General features: G+C 31.5%; 3 protein-coding genes across 3 annotated transcripts in view; 1 reads left to right on the forward strand and 2 right to left on the reverse strand.

Moving 5' to 3' along the window:
- LOC139486477 (uncharacterized) overlaps positions 1 to 26719 on the forward strand; it is a 302400-nt gene that overhangs the window by 258808 nt on the left and 16873 nt on the right. The gene's annotated exons all lie outside the window — the stretch shown is intronic.
- On the reverse strand, positions 5352 to 9954 carry LOC139484469 (uncharacterized). Its single transcript, XM_071268202.1, has 2 exons — positions 9948 to 9954; positions 5352 to 7282 (listed from the first exon to the last, which is right to left on the reverse strand). Exons 1-2 carry the CDS (start codon positions 9952 to 9954, stop codon positions 5409 to 5411), a joined length of 1881 nt encoding a protein of 626 aa, XP_071124303.1. The 3' UTR covers positions 5352 to 5408.
- Positions 17220 to 21651, reverse strand: LOC139486473 (uncharacterized). Its single transcript, XM_071271358.1, has 2 exons — positions 21598 to 21651; positions 17220 to 19256 (listed from the first exon to the last, which is right to left on the reverse strand). Exons 1-2 carry the CDS (start codon positions 21602 to 21604, stop codon positions 17341 to 17343), a joined length of 1923 nt encoding a protein of 640 aa, XP_071127459.1. The 5' UTR covers positions 21605 to 21651; the 3' UTR covers positions 17220 to 17340.

The following is a 26719-nucleotide window of genomic DNA, read 5'->3' on the forward strand; positions in this document are numbered from 1 at the left end:
CAATCTTGTTAGGCACTATAGCATAGCTTGTTAGACCAGTGACAATTCGTGCTGCTTCCAGTTGTAATTTTTCTAATCTTTCGGAATTCAACTGTCCGCAATTATCCCAAACTTCAGAAAAATATTCTAGAACAGGCCTTATAAAAGTTAAATATATTTTTTCTAAATATTCCCTATTTAGTCGGAATTTCAAACGTCTTAGAACATTTATTTTTATTGATACCTTTTCTATTAAAGAATCAACATGCTTGGTCCACTTACAGTCATTTCTAAAAAAGTATGCCTAAATGTTTATGACTAGTAACTGTATCTACCTGAACTCTGCCAAAATCAAAAATCAAGTTATTTTTGATTTTTTGTTACTAAATAACATATTAGTTTTATTTGGGTTGAATTTAACTAGCCAATCTTTTGCACAAGAATTAATATTTTGTAGATCGATGTTTATCATAGATTGGAGAGTAGTTTCATCAAGAGCAGTATGTCAAATAGATGTATCGTCTGCAAACATTCTACTTAATCCAATCATATCATCTGCAATGTCATTAATGAATATAAGAAATAAAAGACGACCCAGTACCGAGCCCTGTGGAACACCAGCTTTAAGATTACCTAATTCTGAAGTCGCATCTTTTAATACTACCCTCTGAGTTCTATTTGTTAAGTAACTTTCAATCCATATTAACAGATTGCCTTTGATACCATATCTTTCTAACTTAAGAAGTAGACCCCTTATCCATACTCGATCTAATGCCTTGCTAACATTGGCAAAAGTTAAACTTGTATAAAATTTATTGTCTAAAGCATATACGATAGAATGATACATCTCAATTAGTTGATGAAAAGTAGAGCAGCCGGGTAGGAAACCAGACTGAAATTTATACAAAAGTTTATTAGAAACTAAATGATTGAATATATGTTTATATATTATTTTTTCTAGTACCTTGCTCATGCAAGAAAGGAGTGATACTGATCTCTAATTATATGGCATTGACTCATCTCCATTTTTAAATAAAGGAATAACATATTCCAATTTCGAATCTTTATGAAATATATTTTGAGAGAGCGATTTATTAAAAAGAATACATAAGTGCAATTTCATTTTTTATTGTTATAAGCATTCTATTACTAATTTTGTCTGAACCAACAGCTTTATTTGGATCTAAAGCATAAATAATATCTTTAACGTCTTCTAAAGTTACTGTAATTTCAGATAAAATATCGTATCGATTGTGAGATATATACCCTGTATGCAGTTGCTGCTGGAATGTTACTACTTAGAAATAAAAAGTTCACAATTGGAAAGCTGAAATCATCTCTTTTGTCGTACAGTTTTGTTTTCAACCGACCCTCATTGTCAATTTCTAGATGTAGGTCGAGATATGAGGCCGACTCAACTGTATCTGTAGTATCCTTTATCTCTAGTTCGATGGCATAGAAATAAGGTGAGCCAGGGAACTAACACTGAGCGATAGTCACACAGACAACATAAAATATGGTGAACTTCATTGCCGCTTCAAACACACCAAAAATGGATGCATTAGGTTACTTTCAATTTTATTGCAGAACTGAACTTGTTGTTTTTATAACTTTGCCTTAGTTTGTTCTCTGATGTTTTAATAATTTCAATTTTCATTTCAGAATTTAAAACATTGAAATGTAGGAGTCATTGAATTTGTTAATTGTTTAACAAGAGATATCTACCAATCAGATATGGAACAAAGTCCTAAATCCAACTACGTCATAAGATATTTCATGAGTAACGATACAGGAGTCCGCATATAAGCATGAACTACTGTTCCTTTTGAAGTTTCTAGGTTCAACACCGGTTTTAAACATATTTTATTACTAAGTATTTGGATTTCTGTTTTAGTGGGCCACTGTTCGTCTTTATTAGCCAATTCCAATAAAGTGGTGAAGGCTTATATTTTGGCTAGTTAAAAAAACCAGTTCATTCTTACATTTTTTGAAAATGTCCTGTCCCAAGTCAGGAATATAATAAAAATGTTATTTTACGTATGTGTTAGCACAATTATCAGTATATGATCATGTAAAATAAAGATTATGTGTTTGTTCTCAAATGATCATTAAAAAGTTTAAAACTATGAAACCTTTTTTTTAACTGGTTTTCTTGATTGGGAATAATAACTTATATCATTCAAAATTGCATAAAGACAGAAGGTGAGACAAGGAGTTTAAACTCTGAGTTATCACACAGACAAATATATATGGCGAACATTATTGCCAATGCAAACAAATAAAACTTGCATGTACAGGTCAATACTCAGTATGTGTGTATATGATTTCTAAAGCAGTTTACTTCAATATTTTTTATAAATAAAACCTGTGTATCATATCTGAAATTGCTTCTGCAAATGAACACCCACGAAAAAGGCTTTACCAACCATTGTCAAAATACTTGATTTGGAACAAAAATATTAACCACATTTACAATACTTTTTTGGCAATATAAATCAGCAATATATTTATGGAATGATAATTTATTTCAAATATACATGATATATAATAAAAATAGCATTTTTTTTTATCGCATATTAGATATTACCATAACATCAGATTCTGAAAATTAGTCAACAACATATATTTTTTTCTGCACCTACACTTTGAGTTATTTGTTTAAACAAATATTATAATAAATATCAAATTTATATATGCATGCATATTTTTTTTAATATGGTGCAATTATTTATTAATAGTATCTCGGACAATATGACTGGTAACTATTCAAAGTTCTTTCTAAGAATTCCATCCAAAAATGTCTTAAAAAGCAACAAGCTAGGACGCCTAATGCATTAATTTATAGAACATTTTGTAATTTATATTTTGCATCAATTTTGTCGTCGTCTAAGGTTAGAAACAAATTATAAATTTGAGTGCATTTTTTTAAAAACTATTATACATAATTTTTAACGTTTCAAAACAAATAAATAAAATTATAATTATACATCAATAATTATCAAAGGTATAACGATTATGATTTGATAAGTCAGACGCGTGTTTCGTCTACATAAGATTCATCAGTGTCAATCTCTTTAATAAACCAATAGCTAAAAATGAAACATTTAAAATTTCTCCATGTTGTAGTTATTTGAAATAGTTACGAGTTGGTTGACCGTTATGGAATAACCGTTTCACAAATGATATCGGATATGTTCCTTATGTCGTAACTACAATCCCCTTTCCTTTCATGAATGTGACCTACCGAATTAGACTATTTACCGGATTTGTTATCACATAAGCAACACGACGCCTGTCACATGTGGTGCAGGATCTGCTTACCCTTCCGGAGCACCTGATATCACCCCTAGTTTTTTGGTGGGGTTCGTGTTGTTTATTCTTTAGTTTTCTATGTTGTGTCATGTGTGCTGTTGTTTATTTGTCTTTTTCATTTTTAGCCATGGCGTTGTCAGTTTGCTTTAGATTTATGAGTTTGACTGTCCCTTTGGTATCTTTCGTGCCTCTTTTACACTGTTTGTCTTAATAAGTCAAATAACCTGACTTACAAGTGAATAATTCGACCAAAATAATTCCGTATTCATGTGACCTATTAAATAACATCGTAGCTGGAGATCTGACAATAAAACTGACACTGAAACATGGATGAATTATTCCGTTAACTAGTTCGAACAACAAAAGAATGATTTTTATACAGTCAAAATGTAAAATCACAAAAATACTAAACTTCGAGGAAAATAAAATAAAAAGTCCAATGGCAAAATCAAAACATTTTGTTATAATATTAATTACTTTATCGGAATTCATCCACATGGTTAATTAGAGGACGTCTATTCGTCAATGTGTTGTGACTTGTTTATATGTTATGTAATTCATTATATTATAAATGAAATATGAAAATGTCTGTAAAATTGGTGCATATAAATTTGACAAGTAATGGCCCTATTTTTATATTTTTTCTGAAAATCAATATAATGAGACGTTTCCATCTTTTTGGATTTTTCGTTCTTATTGTTATTATTAATTTTAAAGGTTTCCCAATTCCTCAAAGAGATTTTCCTGTTTTTTTCATAGCTTTTCTTGATTGCGTGCAAGCAGTCTCCTGGACATTTTATTTACAAATGGTTCACATTTTATTTGAAGAAAATATTGATTTATATCTCCTCTTCATTTTTTCCGATTTAGTCTGTCATTGAATCCCATTGTTATTGTTTCTGTTGATGAATTTGACTTAAACATACAGCTATCCAAATATCAATCATTATAAATCGGGCAACGGAAAGATCGTTGGAAATTAATGTTTTTTTCCAAATAGATAATTAAAAGTTGGTTCCATTTACAATTGTGTTATTTGGACTGATCCTTAAGAACATAAAAACATAATGAAGTTTAAAAAGTTCCAAACAAAATATGTCTTCTTATTCTTATTCAATATCTACAGGCATATCAACAAAATAGACATGCACCATTGTCATGAAATTATCAAATTTCAAGTTTGTTTTACTTCTTTATGGGTCGGTATACAAATATTGGAAATAATTTGATTTAACGCAATATAATGTTGATGTTGGCTGTCGGTTTATATATTAATCAACCGTAAATGGATAGTTAAATAATGATTGAGACATTAAATCAATTTGATGATCAGTAACAGAACCACCATCTTTAAATTTATATATATTTAAAAAACCAATAACTTAAAATATTGTAGTCAATGCTTTAATGAGTTTAAAGAAGTTAATATATCTAAAACATCGGTAAAAGAGGGACGAAATTTACCAGAGGGACAGTTAAACTCATATATTTAAAAATAAACTATTCATCAATTATCTATTTGGCTTTGACACAAACAGATCAGGATCATATAACTTTACCCTTTATCCGTCACTCTATCATTCTGCAACAAACAGTTATACGAACTTCTCCCTTATTTGTTTGCCGCACTCACAGGCTTTGAAACGACATTTAATGAAAATAACAGATATATGGACATTTTTCCAAAACGCCTTCACCTTTTGATATGATATTTCAGTATGTGAGCTAACTATGATGATAACATATCAAGTGTATGTTTTGTTCCGCTTTCTGTTTTATTTTTACCGAAATCACTGATATTGTGACCTTGAACAGTTATATTTCATCTTCAAACTTTGACTCCTAAAAATGCCTTCAAGCTTGTTTTGCTTACGGGCCTATTCGTGTCGTTTTAATATATCTAGTTTTCTCTTATTCGCAAACACTAAATCTAAAAGAAACTAAGTATATATTAATTTAGAAATGTAATTTATTAAAGCATTGATTAAGAAATACACCATATGGAGAGAAAAATAGCCATAGAATTAATCAGCTTACCCACACAATAAAAAACACAGGAACAATCACATTCGGCTTATCAATGACAATCTCTTGAATACGCTGTTCTTTTCATTAGGTTATAATTTTATTGATTGCATAAATGATTGTCTGGCTGCTTCTTTGTCTCCTAACATTTGAAAACCTATACCCAGGATATTGTAAGACAAAGCTTTAAAATCGTCACTTTGTATGAAATAGTTTTCTTCTATAGTCAACTGTAGATCCATAATGGAATCCAAGCATTGTCTGCTATTTTTTAAATGATAATGACATAAAAAACGAAGAAAATGAGCATATAATATTGGGGGAATAAATTGTTTTTCTTCCATTTGCAATTCATCTGGATGTAAACTGGAGTTGTCAATGCACATTAAATCTAATAGTAAAAATGTCCATAATTGAACAGTATGCATATTCCTGAATACGTGTAAATCAAAAAGTTCATAATGAATATCTGAAAATTGCATGTCATAATAAAGTTTTTCCGGAGTACATTTAAGTAGTGAGTACTGAATAATGCGGAGAGCAGTGTTGTACTGTTTTCTTTTATAAAAGAACGAGGCTAACGTCAGCCATCCAGTTACAGCGTCGTGACGTGTGTTCAGAAGAAGAGTACTTATATAAGTATTATACTTTTTATAAATAGATTTATTACTTGACGTATCCTCCAATGACAGAAATTGCTCACTTTTGCAACAAAACTTTGACAAATAGTAGATGCACAGGTATTTGATTTTTGAACTCTTATTTGACAATACATTGTATATACATTTTTTAAACAAATTAAAATTAAACGTAGAACACAAAAATTCGCCATCAAACACAAATGAGTTTAATAATCTTTCAACGCTGCTGGCATATGAATAACTTGTCTCTTTGCTTATATCCGACGGCAATGCATTCCGAATAGAGATTTGGTCCGACAATAAGATACACTGCCAGCCATAACTATTCAGAATATACAACCTATTTAAAAGTAATTTCTGTGCTTTTCCATGTATCTTATTCCCGAACAGATTGTTCTCGGGAATGAAATAATGCGGACAAAATGCGCATTCAACACAATATATAAGTCTCCTGAAACATCTCATGTAACAAGAAATCAAGTTTTCAGGTTTCCATATTGATAAAGGTAATTCCTCACATATCCAAAACAATATTGTTTTCATAAAATATGAACAAAGCAATTCTTTACAATCTATGTCTAAAGCTATCACGTCTTTTAAAAGAACTTTCAGGAGTGCATAACATAATAATTGTGTATGTGTAAACGAATAGATTAGTAGTTTTTCACCAACGGAAAATGATATGCGCCATTCTAATTCCTCTTGTGTAGATCCTTTCATACCTACAGGTACAAAGAGAACCCCGTGTTTTACAATATCTTGTTTTAAATCATGTCTCGGCCATGAATTATTTGATCGTGTTATCCATAGCTTTGCTGGCATTATCCATAATTTGCTATTTAGGCAGTATGCAAGGTCACATATTCCGTTTTCATCGGATATACATGGCCCATGTATAGTCGATAAACTCCCGCAAAAAGATCTTTGTTTAAACGAAAAGTTTGAAAAGTAGTAGCCCCTATCTATCTCATCACAGTATGTAAGGATACTAGGAACATAACCGTGCACTAGACGTAATTTAGTGAAACCTGGCTGTGTATCTTCCATTTCCATTGTAAAATATACTTTTTCTGCGTTGAAATAAATGGGTGTGTCTTCACAGATATTAATCTGATTCCATACCGCCATTATATCTAAATCGCTACCACGCATTTGAAGTCCCTCTCCGAAACTTCCACTGGTAATTAATGTCAACATATTGTTGCTTTGTAAATTGTCTCTGACATTGTTCATCAATCTGAGTGTTTTGACATGCTCCTCTGTTCCAACAATGTTCTGACATAAATAATGATATAAAGCTATTGATGCATTTTTGATTGCCGAATCTGTAAAAAAACAAATAAATTCGTTTTTAGTTTTTAGTATTTAGACTTTTAGTTTTCCATGTTTTTCTTTTTTGCTTTTTCTTTTTTAACCATGTCGTTGTCAGTTTTTTTTTTTCTTTCTAGGAATTCGAATTTCCCTCAGGTTTTTGTCGCCCCTCTATTAGTGTGCTGACAAATTCCTTAAAAAGGCATTTAAATTAATAAAAAAAATAACCATATCTGGCACATCAACTTGTATATACATGTATATAGTTGGTAGAACTAGTGATACAAACTTATGCTTCATTTTTGTCATTCGAGAGTTTAGATCCATTAGATTCAATCAAAGATATACATAGCTGCATTCTCTTTTCCGAAAATGTACATGTACAAGATGTATGTGTCTACAGTAAACCACTTATATTACATTGCTTATTTTTATCTGGTATATAACTTTCTTAAAGTTCCTGTTGGTCGAATTTCTTCCAAAGGGAAACAATTCTGGTAAAAATAAAAATAGGAATAGGAACAAAATACGAGATAAAATTAAGAATTGGTTGAAGATTTGACTTGGCCTAGCATGGTTTGAACTTGGTTGAAAATGTTTCAGATGTTTGAATTGGTGAAAAAAGGTTGAGTACAGATGTAGACGACAGTCGAGTAAAATCGAGTAAAATTCAGACCAATTAAGAAGGAAAGATCAAGTAAAAATCAGTATTAACTTTTTTCAGCTTTTACACTTTTGTATTGTATACAAAAAGAGTTGGCTACAGAGCATTCTGGATAGTGTGTTATTAGTTACTGATGTTTTGAATCATACTTTGTGGCAAATTCTAAACTGAAATTTTAAACCTCGAAAAATTAACTTAGTCATCGTGTTAAACATGTTAAATAAAGGCAATAATAGTAAACCGCTGCTCGAAATTCATCAATCGATTGAGAAAAAAAACGAATTCAGGTTACAAACTAAAACTGAGGGAAACACATCAAATATAAGAGGAGAACTACGACACAACAGAAACACAACAATAAATTGTAACACTAACAGAAAAAAAACTATAATATAACAATGGACATTTTCCTGTCTTGGTACAGGACATTTTTATAAGAAAACAAATTGTGGATTGAACCTGGTTTTGTGGCATGTCAAACCTCTCGCTTTTATGGCAATGTTGAATATAACAATAAAATGACAACATTACATGATAGGACTACAATACAAATAAATTGGGGACATATAGAAAAAGAAAAATACACGAATAATAGCCAACAAAAGTTCCTAAGTTTAAAATGTGATACGCCAGACTCGCGTTTCGTCCACAAAAGACTAACCAGTGACGCTCAGATAAGAAAAAAATTCGAAAGCCAAAACAATTAGAAAGTTGAACAGCATTTAGGACCAAAAGTTCCAAAACGTTGTGCCTCATACGGCTAGGGTTTTCTGCCTGGAATAAGTAAAGGCAACAGTAGTATACCACTGTTCGAAATTCATAAACCGATAGAGAAAAAACAAAATCGGGATTACAAACTAAAACTGAGAGAAATGTATTAAATATAAGAGAACTACGACACAACAGAGACACTCAGCAGCGAAATGTAACACAAACAGAAACGAACTATAATGAACAATGGTACAGGGCATTTTTTGAAAAAAATGGTGGATTGAACCTGATTTTGTGGCATGCCAAACCTCCCGCTTTAATGGCAGTGTTAATTATAACATTATAATGACAACATTACACGACAGGGTAACAATAAATAAACAGATAGATGGGAAAATATAGGACCGATAAACAAAAGAATAATAGCCATTAAAAGGTAACAGGTTAAAAACTATTTTTATACGCCAGACGCACGTTACGTCCTCACAAAACTATGCAGAGATGTAAAAAGTTTGAAAGGCATAACAACCAAAAATATCCTTATTATTTACAATAATTCATATATTTCGAAAACAGTACTTTATTTTTATAAAATGACTATATGATGGATGTACATGATAAAACCGAAAAGGTGACTAACTACAGAAAAAAACGGATTCAGAATTTGGTAATTCAGTTCCCGATAATGTACCGTAATAAGAGATTTGTCTTTCCTTAAGAACTAAAGAACGGTCTTTCTTCTAAAATATAACGATCAAAGAATATTCATGACGTTCATTTTGACAAAACTGAAATCTGTCCTTTTCGAGATAAAATTAAACACGGGTGAAGATAATTCTTAACGTGTTGTGGTCAAAGTTACTTTACTTGATAGTATTTTAAATTCCTAAGTCTGATGAATGGTTAATAGAGGGCTTACAGAATCAAAAAATACTTCAAAAAAGTTCAAAAGTATTTGTTGTGTCTACATTTTGTTAATATTACAATGTAACTAAAATATTTGTTTTGAATAAGGCCAAACAAATGTATCCAGGCGAGTATTTCAGCATCTGTCAATCTCAAAGTCATTGCAAAATGCTGAGTATATATTCGCATTTTTTTTGGCAAAAAGGTCTATAGCTATAGGAAGATGTGGTTTGAGTGCCAATGAGACAACTCTCCATCCAAATAACAATTTAAAAAAAAGTAAACAATAATAGGTCAATGTTTAAGTTAAAATTAACATGTTTAAGTTAATTATTGTTGTAAAGGAATCATGGATGGTGTAGCAACCAATACAATGAAGTGAGAAAAAGCATTATTACCTGCCATTTTGGTTGTAAACGCTATCTTTATTTACCTGGTAACGGGGATTTCCCTAATGTCTACATCGATTCTATTTATAGTTCATTTAAAGTTCATATTGCAAAAACAAAGTACCTTACAAATACACATCAATTTTAATAACCTGACCTTCCTGTGTGGGATTTTTAAATAGATTACACTCTAAACATTTGAATAGCTAAAGTAATAATACAATTCCAATTATAGGTTTTCTTTTTTAATATGTTTTAGTTTTTTAAACGAAAATAAAATATCTATTGTCTTATGTTTTTTTCCTGTAAAAGTAGGTTATTATCTCTTTTTCGTCGTAGCATAATCGATTTTGTTCAAAAGATTTCAAGTTACGCTTTCGATATCAATGTTACTGTTCAATTTCATAATCATTCCCAATCAAAAAACACAAACAGGAAAAATCTAAAAACTGAAAGATGATTAAGTATTTGTATCCGAATTACACGATATTATCATTTTTTGTGGGCGTACGTTGACCTTTAATTGCTTTTATCATTGTCATTTGCCCTCGGATGAATATTTGTTTTATTGGCAATCATACGATATCTCTTTAGCTCAATGTGGCTAGTATGTGTATTATATATCTATCTTGATAAGATTGGCTTCAGAAATCAGAACAGCATGTACAAGTTAGTCATTGTGGTGTATATTGCGATTAAAGCACACCTTTTAAGTGGTGCATATTCATGAATTCAAAGACTAGAGCAGCACGTGTAATGTATTATTCTTGTAGTGTCAGGATTGAAAAGAAGGAAATCTATGGTTAAAGTTTTATTTTCGGTATTTTTTTGTTAAACGACTCGAAAAACCTTCAAATATACTAAAACTATATCATGTAATTAACTTTTTCCCTGACTTTAACCCCAACCTTTATGCTGCTTAATCCTAACACGTATAAAGACTATAATCTTCTTCTTTACCTTGACAAATACCTCAACCCTTATAGTGACTATAAAAAAGAGTCAGCTGTAGATGAACTCATCATAGATACCAGGACTAAATTTAGTATATACGCCAGACGCGCATTTCGTCTACAAAAGACTCATCAGTGACGCTAGAACCCCAAAAAGTTAAAAAGGCCAAATAAAGTACGAAGTTGAAGAGCATTGAGGACCAAAATTCCTAAAAGTTTTGCCAAATACAGCTAACGTTATCTATGCCTGAGGTAGAAAAGTCTTAGTACACCGCTGTTCAAAAGTCATAAATCGATTGACAGATCCGACTCACAAACTTTAACCGAGGAAAAATAAAACTGAACATCAAAAACACGTTAGTGCAACAAAAAGAATTGACAACATTCATATGAACGGACTTAGTAAAAACAACTGCCATATTCCGGTACCATATACATTTGCCATATCAATATTATAACCCTAAACCTTATCTTGAATTAAATCATTACCCTTATCATGACTCAATCCCAACTCTTATCCTGAGTATAACTGTTATCTTTATTTTAACACTACCCCGACTAAAATGCCAAACAGAACGCCGATATTAGTCCCTAATCATGATTGTCGCCTGATTCCTTATTTAGGCTATGATCCTTACCATTATCCTTACAATCGCTCTAATCAGTATCCTGACTGATAATCTTAGTAAAGGTGTAATACCACTAAATCATGGTACGTCACATCCGGTTGTATACAAAAGTAGGTCTAAAAAATATTCCCTTGAATTTGAAAGTTGTAGAAAATGAACCCTGCATTTCAATGCACTTAAATTTTTCTGAGTCATAAACATGTATGTTGGGTGTCTGAAAGCATCATTCCTTTTTTATTTGATGGTCTTATAAAATATTTTGGAAAGTTAAGGTTACATAGTTACCAAAGCAGTTAACCAGTAAATAACAGTGTAAAAATTGGGTTGTTGACTTCCGGTGATGGTTACTTTCTTATATGCAATGAAATGTTGTGTGAAATTTTCACTGTAGCACTGGGAAGGATTAAACTTTATACATTTCTTTGGTTGAAATAAAGGTAAATATTGTACAATTTTTTAAAAAGTGCCAATTTAACAAAGACCAATAGTGGAAAATCAATGGTGGTATTACACCTATTTAGGGAAACTACATGTGCACTCGTGACCTTATTGTACTTTCATTTTTAAAAAATATTACTAAACCGGTTCATAAATTGTAAACATGGACTATTCGGAATGGATTGAGACACAGAAAGCACGTTTGAGGTAAAATTGTCTTGAAATGGGTGTTTACGGGTGTTTGCTAAGTTAAATGGGTGGACAGACAAAGCTGTATTCAGTTTATTGTGTCAAAATTTAAATCACCCTCACAGAATTGTTTATACAACATGTAAATTTTCATTTCAGTGTTAACCATGTTCTGAAGAGCAGTCTGTTGAAAAATCTTATATGTGAATTGGTCTGCAGATGACACTTCAGCATTAGATATGTATCAACTAATGTCGTGTTTTTTTTTTTTTTGGTCGCAAAGGTTTACATTTGCCATTGTGCCGTCTGCATTTTGCACCGACAAAACATCATCTAAACACTTATTTGCCTTGGATTTATACACATCAGAATCCAGTCTCACATACTTAAACTTTATAATTCCTACTAAATTTTTTTACCAGCATTCCAAGGGACATTACCTTTTTTAAAAACATTTTTTTTTATTACTCTTTCTCCCAATTTTCTGATATAAAATACAAGAAAGTTGGATTTTTTGTGTAAATCTATTAGAAATATACTGTTATAAGTAAATAAAAAGTCTTTGATACCAGTGACAATAAATGATTAACTGAAAGGGAACCGTTATTTGTCACACTAGGGGAACAGACCAAAAACTCAAGTTACACATAAGGGCTTATAAAAACTTCTGTGGATACTGTTAACATTTATAGAGACAGTTCTTTCAGCTAAAACACTTTACTTATTGATTTAACATTACATTTATTTTTTTTTTTTTTTGGGAAAATAATCTCATTTGTTTTATTTTTTAGACGAAAGATATCTAGTTTTGATGAAAAAAGATGGAAGAAGAAAAAATGGACCAAAACAGACCAAAACAGACCGTCAAATGAACTCTAAAAAGTGCAATAAAATTGTTTATCATCTTAAAGTTGTCTTTTGTGTCATATTTAATTATTTGAATGCATAGATCATGAATATATTATCAGGTACTAGTCAACACTGCATTTTATAATGATACACTGAAATTAGGATTTTTCGAAGAAATTAGACTGAAATCGTCTTAGGATATGGCCTTACATTATAGTGATTTTCTCTCAAACTATAGCTCTGACTGAGACAACACTTGACAGTTATGCTTGAAATAACTTGCAATTGGAGGGAAAACAATTACATTAAGTTTATTCGACATTTAGGTGTTCTTTAAACCCCTTACCCCTATAATACTATAACCCTAATCGTAAGGCAATGAGGTATATCAAAATGTCATTTGTATAGACCTTGCTGTACATGTTGTATATCAATCCTTTTGCAGTTGACTGTCAATATCTTTCCCGAGTTAAATACACGAAAATAAGAGTAAAACGGGTCGTTAAAAACAATGTCTGTTTGTTTTGTTCACGCATCGTTGACAATGTAATGGAATTTGATGCGACTGTCATACAAGTGAGAGGTTTAGCTAGCTATAAAACCAGGTTCAATCCACCATTTTCTACATAAGAAAATGCCTGTACCAAGTCAAGAATATGACAGTTGTTTGTCATTTGATTTGAGACTTTCCTTTTTGAATTATCTCGGAGTTCAGAGTTTGTTTTTTTTTTTTCTTTTTTGGGGGACATATTACAATTCCTATAGGATTGGAATGATTGATACTGTTTTATACAACCATTGGATAGATTCTTAAACTAGATCAAGTTGATTTAACTGATTCATGGACTAATAATTTATTTCAAAAAAACACTTCGATCTTTTAATTTAGTGATAGTCGTTTTTTATGTGTGACGAATTTGTGTATCGTTCTTTTTTTGTGTGTGTGCATAAATTAGGCCTTTAGTTTTCTCGTTTAAATCGTCATAAAGGGGCTATTTTATTAATATGCAGTCTGGTTTTTGCTCATTGTTGAAGGCCTTTAGTTATCAATTTCTGTGTCGTTTGGTTTCTTGTGTAGAGTTGTCTCATTTGCCAACATATCACATATTCTATTCTAAATATATTATATATAACAAAACTGACATTTATTTTATCCAATATTAGATATTAACAATAACGTCAGATTGTCAAATTTTAACATATATTCAACACATATTATTTTTTTCTGCATCTACACATTGCGTCATTTAAAAAAAAAGTAGTATAATACATATTGTATGTATATGTGCATATGTTTATCTATATATAACATACAACCATCTATAATACGTATAGAGGAAAATATGATAAGTTACTTTCTATTTTTTTCTGATAATTCGACCAGGCAAAAGTTCTACGACACCGTATTAAGATACAAACATTTGGCAATTTCATATTTTGCCTCATTTATTTTCTTCTCATAAAAGATTTAAGTTACCCATTATTATCAATAATAACTTGTACATAAGAAAATACAAATTATTTAAATGCTGAATATGTTCAGAACTTTATTTGAGTTAAAACTACTGATTAGTGAAAAAAGGGGAAAATTAACAGCTACAGGTCACCGTAGTGCCTTTTACAATGAGCAAAGCGCATACTGCATAGTCAGCTATAAATGGCCCCGGAATCACATATGTAAAATAATTCAAACGCGAAAACCAGCGAGCTTATTAATGTACAAAAAAGCGAAATAAAATAATATATATCACAGAGCAACAAACGACAATCACTGTAATGGTTTTCAAGTCATTTCTGTTGTATTTCAAATAATTCAACATATAAAAGCTATTTTAACAGTCCTAATAATTAAATTTATTACTTCAATAGAGATATAAGGTTAATGTGCAACTCTTGCTTTGTCTTGCTTTGTCAACCCTTAGCCCCTACCAGGTCCCTTTCCTGGACCACCTTTGGAGCCTTAAATCTAGACTTATGACAGGCCCATGTAATATGCGGAAGGGTTAAACTAGTTTTGTCATGCCCATACCCTCTCCATCTATATTCGAGATTAATGATATAAATTTTAAAAACAGTCGTAGGCACATTGTCCATTTTTTACCAAAAAGCTCCAAATACATAAAGAAATTATAATGTCCGTCTGCATTTGTCTGTTAGCAATTCAGGACCAATGTTTGTAAGATAAGTGTCATTGGCTTAAAATCTGACACTCGCAGTACGTCAATAACTAGCCTCCTAAACATCTAATAAAGGAGTATTAATATTTTCTACAGAAAAGGTGGAGTGACTGCAATATAACCTGTATATGACAATTGCGTTGCAAGTATTTAGGTCAGGTTACGGCCGTTCATAGTCTATGTCACAGATTTCTATAAATTTTGAACACATCTTTGGCTTGTTAAAGTGTTTCTGCAAATCCCCAAAAATAATGCATTTATCTCTTTTTTTCTGAAATATTATTGATTTCATTCTTTCAAAATAGGTAGTCAATTGTATAGATAGCACATAAAATCCACAAAAAAGTTCGTAAATTTTACTTTTAATCATAAAATTTTCTATGTTTACATGTCTATTTAAATAAAATGACAATGCATGTGTACTATACATATATCTTTTCACAACACATTTGTTTAAATTCTAAATAGAACACAGTTACTTCACTATCAAGCATTCTTTGTTTCAATTGTGATAGAAAAATATTTTTACAAACTACACTTTGGCTAAACCAAAATAATTAAATAAATATCTCAACAAAACATTATATAATTTTACAACACCAGATGTTTATTATTCTTTTTAATACAGCTTCCTCCATACATCTCATCAATCATAGCAATTCTCTTATATACAATTTTCTGAGGGTACAATATTTGAAGATTATAGTAATCCCTGTTCTGTATCTTTTTGATATTTACAAAATTACCAGTATAATAAAATAAAATTCCAAAATACATAATTTTGTCTAATACATCAAGAGCTTTTCCATTTATATACCTTTACTCTTCTTGAGTAATTTCATCTCTGTTTCTAAATCTACATTTATTTATTTTACAACATTGTGTACACATTATACTTATTTGTATAAACATTTACAGTATCGATCTTCTTTCCTAAATCAATAAATAAGACCACTTCTTAAACGTACATTATCAGATATGATTTACAATTTTGTGTAATAAGTCTTATCTCAATATCATTAATATATAAGTTTAAAGACACAAAATCAAAGTCACTACAATCATCATCAGCAGCAGAATCAGCATCACAATCACCATCTTCAAATTGAAAACCACCAATAACTTGCATGCATGTAAGTCTTGGTATAGGAATTGTTGAAATAAAATAGATATGTCTATACATCTTAAACATTGATATTATTTGTTTTCCTCTTATTTACAAACATTGAGCCGTACAGTTCCTGAGTATACATTAGATTTGACATGTAACTGTACGTGGCATTTGATAAAACATACAGTTACCTGATTACTCATAAAATACAATCACATTCAACTAAATAATGACAATTGTGGGAATGCTGCGTTATTCTTTTGATCTGAAAATAATTCAATAGAATGCATAAAAGCTTGTCTCGCTTGTGTTATGTCGCATAATAATTAAAAATTTCTACCAAGGATGCAGTAAGATGTAGCTTTTAAAATGGGATTGGCTATGAGATAGATTTCCTCTATAGTCATCTGCAGATCCATGAGCGAATCTAAGCTTTTCTTGCTATTTTGTAAGTGATACTGACATAGAAAACGAAGAAAATAAGCATATACTACTGCAGGAATCATTATGTGTACTTTCATTTGCAATTCATGCGGTTGTAAGTTACAGTTTTGAAAGTCCACTACACCTTAAGGAAATATTTCTATAACTGAAAAATATCCATATTTCTAAATAAATGTAGATGTAATAGTTCACAATGAATATCTGAAAACTGCATGGTGTTTTTCCGATGAACATTTTAATAGAGAATACTTAATAATTTGAAGAGCTAAATAGTAATGTTTTCTTTTGTAGAAAAACGAAGCAAACATTAGCCATCCAGAAACAGCGTCATGACTTGTGTTCTGAAGCAGAGTACTTATACAAATATTACACTGTTTATAAGTAGATTTATTTCATGACACTGGTAGAAATTGTTCACCTGTGCCACAAAATCTTGACAAATAGAATCTGTACAGGTATTTGATTTGTGAACTCTTACTTGATAATACCTTGTAAATTAATTTAGAAATATAATTTATTAAAGCATTGAATAAGAAAACACCATATGGAGAAAAAATAGACATACAATTAATCATCTTACCCACACAATAATAAACACAGGAACAATCACATTCAGTTTATAAATGACAATGTCTTGAATGCGCTGTTGTGCTTTTCATTTGGGTATACTTTTATTGATTGCATAAATGATAGTATGGCTGCTTCTTTGTCTCCTAACATTTGAAAACCTATACCCAGGATATTGTAAGACAAACCTTTCAAACCACTTGGTATGAAATAGTTTTCCTCTATAGTCAACTGTAGATCCATAATGGAATCCCAGCATTGCTTGCTATTTTTTAAATGATAATGACATAAAAAACGAAGAAAATAAGCATATACTATTGGGGGAATAACTTGTTTTTCTTCCATTTGCAATTCATCTGGATGTAAACTGAAGTTGTCAATGTACATTAAATCTAATAGTAAAAATGTCCATAACTGAACAGTATGCATATTCCTGAATACGTGTAAATCAAAAAGGTCATAGTGAATATCTGAAAAATGCATGAATTGATAAAGCTTTTCCGGTGTACATTTAAGTAGTGAATACTGAATAATGCGGAGAGAAGTGTTGTATTTTTTTCTTTTATAGAACAGCAAGGCTAACATCAGCCACCCCGATACAGCGTCGTGTCGTGTGTTAAGAAGAAGAGTACTTATATAAGTATTATGCTTTTTATAAATAGATTTATTACATGACGTATCCTTCAATGGCAGAAATCTCTCACTTTTGCAACAAAATTTTGACAAATAGTATGTGAACAGGTATCTGATTTTTGAACTCTTACTTGACAATACCTGGTGTATACATTTTTCCAATAGATAATCAAACGTACGGATAATGTCGCAAGCAAACAAAAATGAGTTTGATAATCTTCCAACGTTGTTGGCATAACAATAACTTGTCGCTTTGCTTATATCCGACGGCAATACATTCCAAATACTAGAGATTTGATCCGACAATAAAATACCATGCCAGCCATAACTGTTTAGAATATACAACCTATTTAAAAGTAATTTCTGTGCTTTTCCATGTATCTTAATCCCGAACAGATTGTTCTCGGGAATGAAATAATGCGGACAAAGTGAGTATTCAACACAATATATAAGTCTCCTGAAACATCTCATGTAACAAGAAATTAAGTTTTCAGGTTTCCATATTGATAAAGGTAATTCCTCACATATCCAAAACAATATTGTTTTCATAAAATATGAACAAAGCAATTCTTTACAATCTATGTCTAAAGCTATTACGTCTTTAAGAAGAATTTTCATAAGTGCATAACATAGTAATTGTGTATGTGTAAATGAATAAATTAGTAGTTTTTCACCAACGGAAAATGATATTCGCCATTCTAATTCTTCTTGTGTAGATCCTTTAACACCTATAGGTACAAATAGAACACCGTGTTTTACAATAGCTTGTTTAACATCGGATCTCGGCCATGAATTGATCGATCGTGTTACCCATTGATTGGCAGGTGTTATCCATGATTTACAATGTAAACAGTATGCAATGTCATATATTCCAGCGTCGTCGGACAAACATGGCCCATGTACAGTTGGAAAACCGTTGGTTGAATATCTTTGTTTAAATGCATTTGAAAAGTAGAAATCCCCACCAATTTCATTACAAACTTTTAAAATATTAAAGTCATTACTGTACACTAGACGTAGCTTAGTGAAACCTGCCTGTGTATCTTCCATTTCCATTGTAAAACGTATTGTATCAGCATTGAAATCAATGTGTGTGTCTTCACAAACCTCAATCAGTTTTACCACCCCCATAACATCGAAATCGCTACCTCGCATCAGTAGTCCCTCGCCGAAACTTCCACTGGTAATATATGTCCATTCATTGTTGCTCTGTAAATTGTCTCTGACAGTGTTCATCATTCTGAGAGTTTTTACATGTTTCTCTATTCCAACAATGTTCTGACACAGATAATGATATAAAGCTATAGATGCATTTTTGATTGTTAATTCTGAAAAAAATATAGTTAAGTCTGTTTGAAAAGTGTTTAAAATTGTCTTAAGATTTATCAATTTGTTCGTCTAATCTGGCAAAAATACTGACCAATTTGTGGAAATAATTGTGGTCCACTTTTTTTATAATATGTTTTAAGCAAAGCAATTTTGAATTGCTGCATTCTCTGATCTGATAAATTTGCGTCAACATTAGATTATATTATTAGTATGTGAATTTATAATAACATGTGCCTATTCCTCATACGATATGAAAACACCTTTATATGATAATTTTATGATGTGCAAATATCCTTTTATGATGTGCATTTCCTCTACATTATGTGGAAACATGTTAATATGATGTGGTTGTGTCATTTTATTGTGTGATTGTTACATTTCATTTGTACATGATGATCGGTTACTCCGCCATAAGATGTCAAAACGTCTTTGTATGATGTGATTTCATCGTTGTTATCGCAAATAGACAGCAGTACGTTTTGAACGATCGTATATGAAGCTATCGTTCTTAGAAACCGTTGGGATTTTTAAAAAAGAGATGAACATTGGCACGATTTTACCTCGGTTTAGAAAAATCGCATTTTATATAATTGTTGAAAAATTGTTGAAATATGAGTGGCCAAGTTAAGGTATTATTCGATCGGACTGTAACACAGGTTATCTACAATCGTTTATCTCTCATGAACGTGACCTCCTGATTAGACTATTCACCGAATTTTTTATCACATAATCAACACGACGGGTGCCACATTTTGAGCAGGATCTGCTTACCCTTCCTGAGCACCTGAGATCATCCCTAGTTTTTGGTGGGGTTCGTTTTGCTTATTCTTTAGTTTTCTATGTTGTGGCATACGTACTATTGTTTGTCTGTATGTCTTGATCCTTTTTAGCCACGGCGTTGTCAGTTTATTTTCGATTTATGAGTTTGACTGTCCCTCTGGTATCTTTCGTCCCTCTTTTAAAGTTTTAAACTTATTTGTTCTCGACTGTGTGTTGTGCAACAAGAGTTCAAATATTTGGTCTACCAAAGGATATTCTGTATTTCTATATTTTAGAATGGTAGGCTTATTTCTTATCTAGCAGATCCAGTGTCGTTTCAGCTACCGATGTGTTTTTTTATTGAAAAAATGTAACAAACAAACCAAAAAAAAATGTTTGAAACTGTTTCTGAAAAGATTTAAATCAATTATTACAAACAAAAAAACACTTTTAATCACTAATTCATACTTTCTTCTATAAACATGATAAATGGGGTCCCTCCGAGGCCGATAGTTCTAAATGTCTAGCTACTGTATCACTTGCCTGTCACTGTTTAGGTTGTAGTTCGAATTCAGAGAAGGAAAGAAGTCAACTCAGTCCCAATCTTATTTGACAAGAAGTGTCAGCTTGTCTTCCGAAAATTGAGGGTTAACTCCGGGACTACGGCTTCCTTTACCAATATAAAATACCCCCTCGAAAAAGCAAAATGTATGATGCCATCATCTGATGAAGTGAACCAACCAGCATCATGTTTCCACATCACAAAATGACAAGTGCACATCATAAAATGGTTATTGCAAATCAAATAATGAAAATTGGAATTACAAGACTTTTTTTACGACGGGTGCCACATGTGGAGCAGGATCTGCTTACCCTTCCGGAGCACCTGAGATCACCCCTAGTTTTTGGTGGGGTTCGTGTTGTTTATTCTTTAGTTTTCTATGTTGTGTCATGTGTACTATTGTTTTTCTGTTTGTCTTTTTCATTTTTAGCCATGGCGTTGTCAGTTTGTTTTAGATTTATGAGTTTGACTGTCCCTTTGGTATCTTTCGTCCCTCTTTTGTCGTCTCATAAAACAACTGTTCCCCAGTGATTGTCCTAATCTGGCAATTTACCTTCTTACAGAGAAATTATTAGTCGAAGATTTAAAAGCCTTGATTTAGTAAGGTTCCGACTTGGTAAAGTATGGTTTAATCAAAGTATAATATAGTTTAGACTTTGACGAGCATGATTTAGTTTCTTTCAAATGGTTAAGAACAGATCGAGCAGAGGTTACGATTACAGTAAAGGTACATCAAGTAAAATACAGACTAATGATAAGGGTGAAGTAAAAATAAGTACAGTTTAGTTCAATTCTCCGTAAGATTAGATATATGTTACTCAAAAAAACAAAAGAGTGGCCATTCTTTTAATATATTATAATAAAAAGAAATATCAAGACGTTAAATTTTGTAAAATTAAAACCGGTCTTTATTAAGAGAAATCTAAACTGTAAATTGCTATCTTAAGCTAACGTATGTGGTAAAGGAACAGTGGTTGGAATATGAACCAATAAAATGAATGGAGAAAATGTGTTATTACCTGCCATTTTGGTTGTAAACTCTAGCTTTATTTACCTGGTAACGGGGACTTCCCTAATACTTACTCATGTTACTTTCGTTTCTATATTTAGTTCATTGACAATCCATATTGCAAAAATAACTTACGTCACAAATATTATGATAAACAAGACATTTAAAACCTTCCTGTGTCAGAATATTTTTTTTAAATATGCTTGAAATCAATTACACACTAATTATTAGACTACATGCATGCACATAAATAATATAATTTGAATTATAGATTTCCTTTTTTAATTAAACAGTTATAACGAAACTATTGTATTTATTTTTTTTTTATTAAAATTTATACTTTCTTTTTGAAGGAATATGTTAACAGCTCTTAGTCATAGGATATTTTCTTACATTTACTTTCCCTTTTAAGGAATTTCCTTACAGATCTTCATCGTAGGACATTTGTTATGTTTACTTTACATTAAACATGTTAAAAGGTATTTGCTAACAGTTCTTCATCGTAGGATGTTTTCTTCTTTTTAAATGAATTTGCTTACACATGCCACAGTTCTTCATCGTAGTAACATTTATTTTTTGTTTTACATTCCTTTAAATGGAATGTGCAAACAGTTGTGCATTGTAGGATATTTTCTTATTTTCACTACTCTTTCAAGGAATTGGTTAATAGATCTTTATGGTAGGATGATTTCTTCTTTTTACTTTCCTTTATCATGTTTATAGGATATTTACGAACAATTCTTTATTGTTTGATTTTTTCTTATTTCCAAAAAGGTATGAATTGATCATTTCTGTCTATTATTATTTTCCTAATTTTTATTGTATCAAAAATGCAGAATATTTGTTCATTTGATTGATTCAAATGTTTGCGAATGAGGCGTTTGATAGCCGACTATTTGGCATGGTATTTTTTTTTACAATTGTAAAATCCATACGTAAAATTAACGTTTAATTATTGTCTTTAAATTCGTCATTTAAACTCTGATGAATACGTGTTTCATTAGCAATTATACCATATTTTTGATAACGGTTGTATTTGTTATATTTTTCTTTTTTGATACGTGGTTAATAAATTAGAGCACTGTACTGTTGTTCATTATCGCGTTTTATATATCTTTCACGGTAAATTATTGTCTGTAAAACCTTTGAACAAGAAAACAATATTGAACACAATGCAGAAGGATCAAAAATGATTGAGAGATAATGTTACATATTATGTAGAGTAAAAATGTCTAAAACCTATCTTTTAAAGGTACTAAGATGTAAACACCAATTAATTTCATTTGGTATTAAATTCCGTAAGGTCTCTCTCTACTTCTCAGCATTGCTTGACGAAGATTGTTTCTCATGTGTATGCTTTGTAATTGGACTACCAATCTCTGGAAGGAATGTATATGTTTTTTATAAAGATTTAAATTATCAAGAATAAATTTGTGATACGAACTCCTAGAACTAATATCAGGGGCCAACTGACCATATTGGTCATGTCAACTTATTTGTAGATCTTACTTTGCTGAACATTATTGGTGTTTACAATTTATCTCTATTTATAATGCTATTCAAGATAATAACCAAAAACGGCAATATTTCTTTAAAAAGTTCCCAATTCGGGGCAGCAACCAAACAACCGGTTATCCAAATCATCTTTAAATTTCAGGGTAGGTAGATATTGACTTGATTAACAATTTAACTTCTCGTCAGATTTGCTCTAAATGCTTTAGTTTCAGAGTTAAAAGCCAAAATCTACATTTTACCCCTATGTTCTATTTTTAGCCATGTCGGCCATCTTGGTGCATGGGCGGGTTCATCGGACACATTTTTTAAATAAGATACCCCAATGATGATTGTGGCTATGTTTGGTTAAATTTGGCCCAGTAGTTTCAGAAAAGAAGATTTTTTGTAAAAGTTAACGACGACGGACGACGGACACCGGACGACAACGGACGACGCTGGACGCTGGGCGCCAAGTGATGAGAAAAGCTCACTTGGCCATTCAGGACAGGTGAGCTAAAAACTGGTTATACTTTTGTTCAGATAGGTCTTCAAATTACCTTTTACTTTCGTAGTATCAAAACTTCGTTCGTATTATACGTTCAGATATTTCACATCCGAACTTTAAAAACAAAAGAACAACCCTTAAAGCAAACTTATTCAAAAGCGATATGGTTATGATATGCTGTCAGGCTATTACAAAATGGCATTTTTGGGGTCCCTCATAGGGTCTTTACCATGTCGTTGTTAACGGACGGGTTGTGTTCTTCTCATAAAATGAATGATGACATGATAATTTACCGTGTTAACATCTTACACGGGGGGAGGGGGAGGGTCAACTGTGATATGATAACACCATGCATCAGTAATAGAGCTGGAATCTCAGTAACTCCAAGTTGCCCTTATCATATTTATTTATTTTGAGTTGTCAGTAGCTTTTTGCCTGTTACAGTTTCTAACATCGCACACGTAGTTCTTTTTAACGGAGTTTTTGTAAGTCAATTATGGGTTTATTAAAAACTTTGATCATTTGTGTTTCGTAATCTAGTATTGCGCATTTTCACTGACCTTCGTGACTAAGGCTTATTGTGTTATTTATGCCTCTCTCAATGAATTCAAACTGTTGTCCAAACTTTTGTCAATTGTACATGTGCCCACATATTTTTATCTGAATTTTGAAATATAATGTAACAAACCTTGGAAATACAAACTTCATAAACGAAGTATTTGTCTAGATTTAATTATGTAATAGCTGAAGCCCTAAAACAATCTTTTGGTATATACGTGTATAAAGTTGCTTATAGATCGAGTTTGCATTTGAATTTATTAGAATGGAAATGGGGAATGTGTCAAAGAAACAACAACCGGACCATAGAAAAAAACACAGCAGAAGGTCACCAACAGGTCTTCAATGTAGCGAAAATTCCCGCACACGGAAGCGTCCTTCAGCTGGCCCCTAAACAAATATATACTAGTTCAGTGATAATGAACGCCATACTAAACTCCAAATTGTACACAAGAAACTAAAATTAAACTAATTCAAGACTAACAAAGGCCAGAGGCTCCTGATATGGGACAGGCGCAAAAATGCGGCGGGGTTAAACATGTTTATGAGATCTCAACCCTCCCCCTATACCTCTAGCCAATGTAGAAGTAAACTGCCTGTTGGGAACAAGAGTGCACACACTGAAATGTCTCGCCTTCTTTACTAATCATTGATATTATGTTGATACTCCTAAATATAAAGCTTTATTACGACTGTCACATAAACTTAACATGAACCATGAAAATGAGGTCAAGGTTAGTTGAACCATATGCCAGGCAGACATGTACAGCTAACAATGCTTCCATACAACAAATATAGTTGACCTATTGCTTATAGTTTAAGAAAAAAGACCAAAACACAAAAACTTAACACTGAGCAATGAACCTTGAAAACCAGATCATAAAATATTTCCATACACCAAATATAGTTGACCTATGACATATAGTATTAGATAAAAAGACCAAAACTCAAAAACTTAACTATAACCACTGAACCATGAAAATGAGGTCAAGGTCAGATGACATCTGCCCGCTAGACATGTACACCTTACAATTATTCCATACAACAAATATAGTAAACCTATTCCATAAAGTATGAGAAAAACAGACCAAAACACAAAAACTTAACTATAACCACTGAACCATGAAAATGAGGTCAAGGTCAGATGACACCTGCCAATTGGACATGCACACCTTACAGTCCTTCCATACACCGAATATACTAGACCTATTGCTTATAGTTTCTGAGATATGGACTTGACCACCAAAACTTAACCTTGTTCACTGATCCATGAAATAAGCTTTAGGTCGAGGTCAAGTGAAAACTGTCTGACGAGCATGAGGACCTTGCAAGGTACGCACATACTAAATATAGTTATCCTATTACTTACAGTAAGAGAGAATTTAACATTACAAAAAATCTGAACTTTTTTTTCAAGTGGTCACTGAACCATGAAAATGAGGTCAAGGACAATGGACATGTGACTGACGGAAACTTCGTAACATGAGGCATCTATAAACAAAATATAAAGCATCCAGGTCTTCCACCTTCTAAAATATATAGCTTTTAAGAAGTGTGAGCTAACACGGCCGCCGTAGCCGCCACTGCCGCCGCCGGATCACTATCCCTATGTCGAGCTTTCTGCAACAAAAGTTGCAGGCTCAACAAAAATGAGTCATTTTTCTTATAAAACATAGCAACACTGATCCATTTAAATTGATTGATATATACAAAATGTATGAAAAAATGTGAGTTTACATATGTGTAAAGGCATCATTAACAATATAAGCCAAAAATTATAATATTTGTAGAAAGTTCTCGAATTATCATGAAAAAGTTTACAACTATAAACCTTGTATTGCATATTTCCTTGATTGACAAAAATTACTTATATCAACCAAAAGTAAAAAAAAAACAGATAGAAAGAAGGTGATTGATTGTTATATGCTTTACGCCACATTAGCATTGAAAGAAGGTGATCCAGAGAGCTAACATTGAGCGATAGTCACACAGACAAAAAAATTATGGTGCATATCATTGCCACTTCAAACACACCAAACATTCATTTAAAGGTCAATATTCAGTATGAGTTCATATGTTATGTAATACACTATTTCACCACAGTCATTTTCAAATGAATTCAGACAAATCTGTATATCATATCTGAAACTACCATGGCAAATGAACAACAATAAAGAGTCCTAAACAACCAAGAACCTTGATTCGAAACTAGTAAACTAAATGCATTTATGGAATGATAATTTATTTCAAATATACATGATATATAATAAAAATAACAATTTTTTTTATCACATATCAGATATTAACAATAACATCAGATTCTGAAAATTAATAAAATATTTGACAACATTTATTTTTTCTGCATCTGCACTTTGAATCATTTAATTTGGTAAAACAAGTATTTTAATACATACTTTAAGTATATACGTACATTTTTTTTTATGAATATAGTGTAATTATCTATCAAAAGCATAGAGGAAAATATGATTTGTAACTTTTCATTTTTTTCTGAAAATTCCACAAAAAATGTCCATAAAACTACTTTCACTCAAAGTTTTCTGAATAAAGATAGACA

This window comes from Mytilus edulis, chromosome 8, assembly GCF_963676685.1.
Source record: "Mytilus edulis chromosome 8, xbMytEdul2.2, whole genome shotgun sequence".
Lineage (NCBI taxonomy): Eukaryota > Metazoa > Mollusca > Bivalvia > Mytilida > Mytilidae > Mytilus > Mytilus edulis.